This window comes from Helianthus annuus, chromosome 9 (genome assembly GCF_002127325.2).
Source record: "Helianthus annuus cultivar XRQ/B chromosome 9, HanXRQr2.0-SUNRISE, whole genome shotgun sequence".
Lineage (NCBI taxonomy): Eukaryota > Viridiplantae > Streptophyta > Magnoliopsida > Asterales > Asteraceae > Helianthus > Helianthus annuus.
The window spans coordinates 170,411,575-170,421,492 of NC_035441.2; the positions used below are offsets into that span (position 1 = coordinate 170,411,575).

Here is a 9,918-nt window from a genome sequence, read left to right on the forward strand (position 1 = left end):
TATGCCACTAATTTAGATTTTTAATGATGCTTTTCATATGCCACTAAAATATTTGATAACTTTTAATGGTACTTTACGTATGCCACTATTTCCTAAGTGCTTCTAAATTAAAAAATCTTCTCTTAACCCTTCTCAAAACACTTTAATAAAATGTGTGTTGAAATATTTTCCCTCCTAATATTAGTTTTTCCTCTTTACATCTCCCTCCAATATTAATTTTTCAATCATGTTTCACCAAAATGAGTGGATTAAAAGCTAGTTATAGATAACTAAATAAAATCATTTTAATAAACATCGGTGTATTATCTCAATTTAAAAGTCAGAAAAAATATTTCTTAATTTAATAATTTAGATAGGTTTGGTACCAATTAATCAAGTACCTTGAACTTTACTTTTTGACAGAGCCCAAAAATACTTGACACCAAATATGTTATCCCCAAAAAGAAAAAAAAACTAATATGTAATTGAATTTACTATGCTTGGGAAGTTAGTATTGAAGGTTCTGAGGCCGAGAAAATGGTAGGGTCCTCCTAGAATTTAAGCCATAAAATTTCTCCTCTTCAAGTTTCCCGCTTACCACAAAAAATTCGAAAATTCCCTCCCTAAATTCCCCCCAAAGTAAAATTTATCCATCAAAATATCAATTTCATAGTCGTTTACACACCCACCGTGAAAACCCTAAAACTAGTTCGAGTGTTCGCATATATCGTCATCATCAGATTGCATACACCTGGTATGGTTTTGAACCTCTGTTCTGGCGTGATTGTATGCTTAGGTCGATTCTACTTCTTTATATGTTATTGGGTTGTTGAACTATTTGATGTTAAAATTAGGGCTTTTTGTCGCATGTTCAATGTGCATTGATAATTGATCTTGTCCTCGTCTCGTGGTTATATATCTAGGTTTATATGGTTCGTATTAGTAATATATGCAGGCATAAACATGAATTAGTCAGTCTTGAACCGTGATTTGCATTTAGGATATTTGAATTCATTATGGTTAACAGATTTTTGTTACACATTACATTGACTTTTCACACATGTCCTAACTGTCTAAGCTGTTAGTTTAAATTAGGGATGTTTCTGGTTCAGTTTTTTTTTTTTTTTTTTTTTTTTTTTTTTCTTCTGACCTGAACGACAACTACGGTTTTGGATAAACCTAAGCCAAACCGGCCAACAGTTTGGCAATTCCGTTTTGAAGTTTGGTGGTTAAAGTGGTTCAGTATTGAGGGTTTTGGCTAGCCCCTTTTTTTTGTTTTTTAAAAACTAGCTATGCTTTTCTTCAAGTTGTAGATGAAAACTTTACAGAAATGCTGAAATAATATAACATAATCTTGTGTAAGGATGAAAAACAAATGTGCCGTTACTGATGGTCGGTACCTTGGAGCCACACTGGACCGAAATGGGCTACGCTTAGGTCGGTTCTGTTTTACTCACAGTGGGCGCGTTGTTATGGCTAGTGAAGTGGGAGTTGTTGATATTCCAGCAGAAGACGTGTCTCGGAATGGTAGGCTTAACCCTGGAGTGAGGCTTTTTGTTGACTTTGAGAAACATATAGTTGTAGATGACGAAACTTTAAAGCAACAATATTCATTAGCAACACCAGATGGAAATGGCTTGAAAATCAAAAGATTGAACTAAAACAAATTGTTGAATCTGTTAATAAGTCTGCTCGGGCCAAAGATAAGCCTCTATTTTCTGAAAATCAATAAATGTTTATCCAAACATTACATTAGAAACGAATTGTTATGACTTTAAGTTGCAATAGTTTTGACTTTTCAAAATTTCAAATTCTTAGGCATATGCAGCGGATGTTAACATGGGTATCTGGGGGCTCATGGCTCCATTAAAGGATTTTGGACTTTTGGGTACAGATGTCTTGTGGTTTTAGAAGTTATTAAATTTTGATTTTTGGTGTATTGACATGTTAGCTATGTAGTTATACTATTAAATGTCGTTACCATTGCTGCTGATTTTTTGATTAACTATAACATTCTGTGCGTTTTATAATAGAACACAAATTAAGAGCTAAAGCAAGTGAATTTGGTGAAGTTGCATTTGCTCATGGTAGCACTAGGAAGCTTTCTCATGCTTGTAAATCTCAAGGTACATTGCTTAATCACTTTTAGCTTCAGCATACCTTATAAGATTTGGAAAGTTCTTTTTTATTTATATAATAATTATATCTTATTACAATTACAGTGGGCTTGTATTAACTTAGGCCACATGAATGTGGGTGTGTCCTATATATTGTATTCAGATTGATATGACGTTAGCAGAGATCATCGTTTATTGTCTACTACCATTCCATTTTCTAATGATACGGTATATATTTGATCATACCCTTGAAATTAAAATCTACATGGGATTTGTTACATATATAAATGTGAATGCTTCCATGATGTATTATTATTATTATTATTATTATTATTATTATTATTATTATTATTATTATTATTATTATTATTATTATTATTATTATATTTTTTTTTGAGGTTTGATTTAATTTTTTTTTAAATGTGAATGCTTTCATTTGTATTATATTTTTTTGATGTAGTTATTAGGACCTAGGAATTTTTTTGTTAGGGGTGCTGATGAGGCGTTCAACCATATTTTCAATGGGTGCGGTCAGGTTTTTTGCTTAAAAAACACACTAAAATATTTTTTTCAAGGGGTGCGCCTGCCAACCCACGACTGTGGGTAGGTCCGCCACTGGTAGTTATCTCTTTGTAGCACTTGAACTATAGCCATGCCAAAACATGTTTGTTTTACTCTCACACTAGTCAGGACTATGATCATATATAATTCTTTGTTTTTATCTTTGGTACTTGTTGTATATGCAAATTCTTTATTTCATGACATCGTATATAAAATTTTGACAGTTCTTAGAAAACAAAATATTTTTATTACTATTTAGAAGGTTGATATTTTGATTTTTTTTTAAATCTCTAACAATAATGTAGATTTATATTATCATATATAATGTTTATTCTCAGTTCTCTATGGTGTTGACAAGTTAGGGGACTCTATAAATCAGAAGTACTAGCTTACAGGTATATTTTAGAAAATAAATGTTTTTGTTTTCATATTTGTGATCTTGACTTTATTTTCATGCTAATTTATCAAGTTGATATCTCCATGCCACATAACTTATCTTAAGATAACTTTGACATTTTTAACCTATATACCAACTATTAATGATTTGATCATTCATGCTCTTTTGCACTAGCTAATAATGTAAAATAACTCTTTTTAACACATCTCAATTCTAATTAGGCTGGAAATAACATTATGCATTTTTTTCTAGGTGGCTTTTTGTTACTGAACGGGATATTAAGGGCCTACCTTAATTACAGGTATATGTATTTTCTTTTACTCCATCTAGGGGCTTAACTTCTAGTTAGTGAGTTATAATTAATTACTCCCTCTGTCCCACTAAAAGTGTCCTAGTTTGATTTTTTAAAGTCTTTATTTATAAACTTTGACCTTAAATAATTTTGGTTGTGTTTGATAATACTTGATGAAAGTTATATGATTTGAGTGTGTTTTACAAGTGTTTTTATGGGGTTAATTTTCATCAAGTTTTATATAACACAAAAAATATATAATTAAAGTCAAAGTTTATAAATAAAGACTTTGAAAATTCAAAACAGGACACTTTTAATGGGACGGAGGTAGTAAAAAACTACATTAGCACAAAAAAGAGACCGCATGCTTAAAGAATCTATTTTGGGCATCTTTTGACCCTATTGACCCATTCACCACATTTTTAGCAATATTTTGGTTCACCAATTGATTTGTCTTAGATAGAAGACAACTCAATTTGACTCGTTATAAACTAATGGGTAGACATTCTCATCATGAACACTCTTGTCGTTTGGTGATGGCAATTCTGACAACTAGAGGTATTGAAAAAACTACCCTACCTTTGGCTGAAGAGCTTAAAGTGATGTGTGAATTTGTGTTTTATTAATTGCTCTTACATCTTTTATAGTTATAGTTATGAGATCTAATCAATTTAACATGAACTGTAAAATTTCTGGTTGAATATAGTGAGTTGGTTGATGCGATGACAACAAGCAGTAAGTGCAGAGAACTATGAAGTGGGAAATATGATTGCTTAGAAAGGGTTAACACGACGATTATTTTACTTGCAAACAAGATTGTGTAAGAGATTCACGAATGTATTGAAGTTTTGAGTTTCTATTCAAACATTTATTGACTATTTGTTTTGTATGTTTGGTATTTAGACATAGGTTGACGCTTATTAGACTTTTGTTTGCAAACATTGGAATCTTTGGAAGATGATTGATTGAACTTTTTAATTGAAGTGATTATATTATGATTTTACATTTTACAATTTTATTTATATTTTTAATGAAAATATATAATATTTGTAATCAATGAAAATTAATATAATAAATAAATGTCAATGGCATTTAATTTTATGTGATTTTGTGGCAAAAAAAATGTGGCATTAAAAGCCTAAAAGTTTGTAGTGGCAGAAAAAAAGTGTCACTAAAAGCCTAAAGACTTTGTGCGGCAGATCGAAAAAGTGACACTAAAAGGCTTTAGCGTCAGAGCTTCTAGTGGCACTGTTTTTGTGTGCCGCACATTCCTACAGGTGTTTTTAGTGGCACTTTTTTGTTGTTTTGTGGCACTTTTTGTGTGTCACTAAATGGCATTTTTTTTGTAGTGGGTGGCTTTTCGTAAATAACATCAATTTTATTATGTGGAACGCGCTTCATTAAGGGTAAAAGGGTCTTTTACCGCTCATATTCAAAACGCCATCAAATGATAAACGCCATACAAAAAAAAAAAAAAACGCCATTAAAAACAAAACGTCAAAAATTAGTAATAAAACGCGTTGAATATTACAGGAAGATGAAACAATCACAATAACTGAATTTCATTATATAAACAAAGGTAAAACATAGCTTCCATAATCACTTCAATCTATCCAATTTCTGAAAGAAAAACATCGTTAACCAAAAACGCCAACTTCACCAAAACACCAAAAATAGCAACAATCGTTTCGTGGAGATACACTATGGGAATCAGGCGATACGTCCTCCATTTGGACAACAGAATGAGGGTGTATGTTAAGACGGTGAGGGCAATTCTGAAGATGGAAAGAGAGATACAGAGGCAAATCTTATCCATTGGCATCGGAGACAACGAATGCCATGAAACGCATATGCTTATGAAAGCATTAACCAGCAAATTTGGACCAATCAAAGGAGATGTGAAGCCAGACCCTGTCATGACATCATGGCGTTTGTGTTTTGATGATGAAACAGACATGGTGACGGTTACATACGACAACGGAGAGCAGGAAGTCTACTGGCTAGAGAACATCATGACAAAGCAGCGACTGGGTTTCATGGAAGAATTGCATAACGCCACTTGTACCAACACAGAAATGGACTCAAAGTTGGAGTTAATGCAAGACATGTTCAGGTGGAGGCTTCAGAATCTTCAGGAACAAGAAGCTGATAAAGGTGAATGTGATGACATGGATGAAGATCCAGATGAAAACTCCGAGGAGGAAGAAGATGACGCAAGTCATGGATACTATTCGGATAACGTACCTTCTGACGAAGGATTTTAATTTTTTTCCTCTTTTTTTTCTTCTATGCAATCTACATTTTTTTAAGATAAGTAAATGATATATTTATATCTTTATTAGTAAAACGCTAAAAAATACTAAAAATGGTTAACCATAACAAAACGCCAAAAATAACAAAAATATATTTTTCCTGCTTAATATTTTATTTACTCTGTTATTGTATTTTGCAATGTTGGTCTGCATAACGCCATTTAAAAAAACGCCAAACTTAGAAGATGGGACGTCTATAACCTATAAAACTGATAAAAGTTGATTAACACAGTAAATACAAAAACAGTAACTGAAAGGACAGATACTTTATTACTATCATTTATTACAATAAAAAAGTCCTACGCGCCAAAAAACTCCTATAACAGAGGGGTCTATACACAATGAAATTAATCACACCCAGAAAACACAAAAAGGCCATATCCTCTAGAAACCACTCCCTTTAAAACGCCATAGATGGCAAAGCTTTCACTAAAATGGATCCTTTTTTTCTGAGGGGGTTAACTCAATAATATTTTGCTGAATGAGATGGACAAATATTCAAGAAAAAAAGACTGATGACAGTTGTCATCATGTGAGCTTTCTTCTTGATGATTATATGCATGGAATAAAGGGATCAACACAAGTGTAAAATGCTATTTTGGACTCCATTATTACAAATAGCATCAAACAAGAGTTGATCTTTAATGACATGCCACCAAACAAGAATATCACACCAAAAAACAGGATGCACTAAGCAGCTTCTTCTCAAAAAGACGGGGTTTATGAAGGAAAATTGGCATCTAGCTAAATTATTCAAAAAAAGGTTCAAAACGCCAAAAACAAATTCAAGAAAGAAGAGGCTGATGACATTGAAGATTGGAAAGAAAAATTAGATTACCATTTTTTATTATTTTTGTTTTCATTTTATATTGTATTGTTATCAAGTTATATGTTGTTTTGTTATCTAATTCTCTATAAATAAAATACATTATTATATAAAACGCCAAAAACTACAAACACCAAAACGCTAGTAGAATGAAAACTGGGAGAACAGCTGCTGGCAAAGCACGGTATTAAAACGCCAAAAAATTCACTAAACGCCAAAAGAAAAATTGGTCTTATTTTAATCTTATGCAAATATTAATTACTCGTAGTGAATTATTATACAAAACGCCACAAACGCCAAAAAAATTAACCAGGAAACTATATAACGCCACAAAATTATATATGTGACACAAAAACAATTAATTAAATGCCAAAAAGTTTAATAAATACAATTAACGCCAAAAAAAACTTAAATGCCAGAAAATATTATACTGCGTTTTGAAAATAAAAGAAGAATGAAAAGACAAAAAGTCGCTCCGCCCTTCTCTATGCCGCGGGGCACGTGTTAGGCGAGGATGCGTTCTCACACTTTTGAGCGTTTTCTCCAGAACCCGTTTCTATATATATATATATATATATATATATATATATATATATATATATATATATATATATAGGGGACCGCTAAAATGAGAATCACCTCCAGTTGTAAGAACCGTGAGAACTACACTGTACGGGGCGAGTTGGACCAAAATTTTTTTCATAAACGTAGATGCGTGTATTATAAACACATTTGTAAAAAAAATTCAAAAAAAAAAAATGTACGGTACCCGTAAACACAAACTTATGGTGCTCAAAACTACACACACGACATTTATTTTTGAATTTTTTTTTACAAATGTGTTTATAATACACGCATCTACGTTTATGAAAAAAAATTTGGTCCAACTCGCCCCGGATCAAGTAGTTCTCACGGTTCTTACAACTGGAGGTAGTTCTTATTTTAGCGCAATTCTATATATATATATATATATATACACATAGGGGACCACTAAAATGAAAACCACCTCCAGTTGTAAGAATCGTGAGAACTACACCGTATGGGGCAAGGTGGACCAAAATTTGTTTTTCATAAACGTAGATGCGTGTATTATAAACACATTTGTAAAAAAAAATTCAAAAAAAATGTCGTGTGTGTAGTTTTGGGCACCACAAGTTTGTGTTTACGGGTACCGTAAATTTTAAGGTGGACCAAAATTTGTTTTTCATAAACGTAGATGCGTGTATTATACACAAACTTGTGGTGCCCAAAACTACACACACGACTTTTTTTTTGAATTTTTTTTACAAATGTGTTTATAATACACGCATCTACGTTTATAAAAAAAATTTGGTCCAACTTGCCCCGGATCAAAAAGTTCTCACGGTTCTTACAACTGGAGGTGGTTTTCATTTTAGCGTTCAAAATTTACGGTACCCGTAAACACAAACTTGTGGTGCTCAAAACTACACACACGACATTTTTTTTTGAATTTTTTTTACAAATGTGTTTATAATATACACATCTACGTTTATGAAAAAAAAATTTGGTCCAACTCGCCCCGGATCAAAAAGTTCTCACGGTTCTTACAACTGGAGGTGGTTTTCATTTTAGCGGTTCCCTATATATATAAATATATATACACACATACATAGCGGAACTCATGATAATAATCGGTTTATGAATATGTGTCATGAACTTAGGTTATTTTATCTATTGTTCTAAGCCCCTCGTTTTCGATTCTAATGGGCAAACTAGGACCCATGAAATCACATACAAACTTAGTGTCGAAACAAGTACTTAGACAAGATATATTTTCGTGTATGCATACTTTTGTACTTAAATTCTAAATCCCAAATCCAACCACTCCATAAACTTCGAATGACCATACACCTTCGTTTACCCATTCTCAACAACTCGACAATTCGCAGTTAATTGGAAAGCTTTGCAAAATTGTGAGTATACATGACCCCTTTTACTTTTACACTTTTGGGTGCCATACGTTTATTACTATTAAACACACGCAATCACATATTTTATGCTTAAATCACAAACAAACAATCCAACTAGAGGTCATTGGCCACTGATAGTCTCACCTTTGAATATTCCCCCCACCAATCCCACCCTTCACCTATTTTTCCTACACATGTCCCCCGTTAAAAAATACTTAACGGAGTTAAGCTTTTTTCCAAATTACAAACAGATTTTTTAGGGCTTTTGATCAGAACAACGATACAAGTCAATTGATGTAAAACTTACCTCGAAATGGTGCTATAAATGACTTGATTTTTGTTAATTGGAAATTTAAACACCCGAATTGAAGCGCCGTTTTCATCGTTTAGAGCATCGTTTCGAGTTAAATTTTACATCAATGGACTCGTATCTCCGTTCTGATCAAAATCCGTAATAAAAGTGTTTGTAATTTCGAAAAAACATAACTCTGTTAAGTTTTTTTAACGGGGGACCGGTGTAGGAAAAATAGGTGAAAGGTGGGAATGGTGGGGGAAATATTTAAAGGTGGGAATGTCAATGGCCAAAGACCTCTAGTGGGATTAATACAGGCCAATTCCCCTAAAATAAACAACCGATACAATATATAACAAATCCTGCTTAATACTATTGTTGACAAAAATAATGTCATTTCTAGACTTATAAATGAACAATCAAGACGAAATGATAAACGCCTCTGCCAGCTCATTTTTACCTTTAGAAATATTGAGATCTTCTAGCCAAACATGCAAAGAGGACAATACTAACGACCCAAATGAAGAAACATCGGGCTATCTACCAATATCCCAGAAAGCAAAAGCAACTACTAATAAACCACCAAAAAAATATCCACGGTCTCCACCTTTGAATCACATAAAGGGCATATAATATAAGGAATATCCAAACCATTAGAACTGAGGTTAAACCAGATCTCATGAAGGGTATACTGATCAATAACGTTTCTAATGGTTTGAAGGGTATATTGATCAATAACTTTTCTAATGGTTTGAACTGAAAAATCCTCATCAATCTCTAAATCCCAAATCTATTTATCCTCATCAAGCCCTACGATCCACTATTGAGCGGTCATTTTCTTTTTCAAATTATAAATTATAGGAAATCTCTTTCCAAAGGGAGAAGATCCCACCCAAACATTCTACCAAAATAAAGTTTTTCCTTTGGTATCTACTTTCTTTCTCAGCGTATCCAGGTGGATAATACCTCTAACATCAATTACGTGAAGATTAAAAAAATTCTCGCCCACACTCCCTTTCCTCTAACAGGACGAGAGATATGGAAAACATCCCCACCCTCCCCATGTATTGTAGCAAGAACCTTAACCCATATTGCATGAGGATTTTTTTTTTAACAAACCTCCGTCTCCACTTCTGTAAGAATGCAACATTAAAACCAAACAAAGTACTAACACCTAACCCTTAGATTTATTTGCCAAAATCAAATCCTGT

At 32.8% G+C, this 9,918-nt stretch overlaps 1 protein-coding gene across 12 annotated transcripts; it reads left to right on the top strand.

The window, feature by feature from the left end:
* The first annotated feature begins 537 nt into the window (after positions 1-537).
* LOC110879575 (glutamate synthase [NADPH] large chain) lies at positions 538-4,324 on the top strand. Of its 12 annotated transcripts, XR_004867803.1 has the most exons (8): positions 540-733; positions 1,343-1,506; positions 1,798-1,867; positions 2,013-2,105; positions 2,260-2,324; positions 2,996-3,052; positions 3,307-3,355; positions 4,053-4,324. XR_004867803.1 is itself a non-coding variant. In XM_022128052.2 (6 exons), the coding sequence occupies exons 2-6, from the start codon at positions 1,504-1,506 to the stop codon at positions 4,099-4,101; spliced, it is 264 nt and encodes an 87-aa protein (XP_021983744.1). In that variant the 5' UTR covers positions 548-733; positions 1,343-1,503; the 3' UTR covers positions 4,102-4,324. The 12 variants fall into 12 exon arrangements, 3 of the variants coding, with proteins under 3 accessions (XP_021983744.1, XP_021983743.1, XP_021983745.1); XR_002558766.2 differs by lacking the exons at positions 1,798-1,867; positions 2,260-2,324; positions 2,996-3,052 and adding an exon at positions 3,806-3,904 and having other exon boundaries at positions 538-733; XM_022128052.2 differs by lacking the exons at positions 2,260-2,324; positions 2,996-3,052 and having other exon boundaries at positions 548-733.
* Positions 4,325-9,918: the final 5,594 nt, after the last annotated feature.

What these genes read in the sequence shown, in the direction of transcription:
- LOC110879575 (XM_022128051.2), top strand. Translation starts at nt 1,344, where the DNA reads ATGAAAAACAAATGTGCCGTTACTGATGGTCGGTACCTTGGAGCCACA. An exon ending in TCATGCTTGTAAATCTCAAG is followed by an intron (nt 2,106 to 3,306) that starts GTACATTGCTTA and finishes ATTTTTTTCTAG; the next exon opens with GTGGCTTTTTGTTACTGAAC. An exon ending in AGGGCCTACCTTAATTACAG is followed by an intron (nt 3,356 to 4,052) that starts GTATATGTATTT and finishes GGTTGAATATAG; the next exon opens with TGAGTTGGTTGATGCGATGA.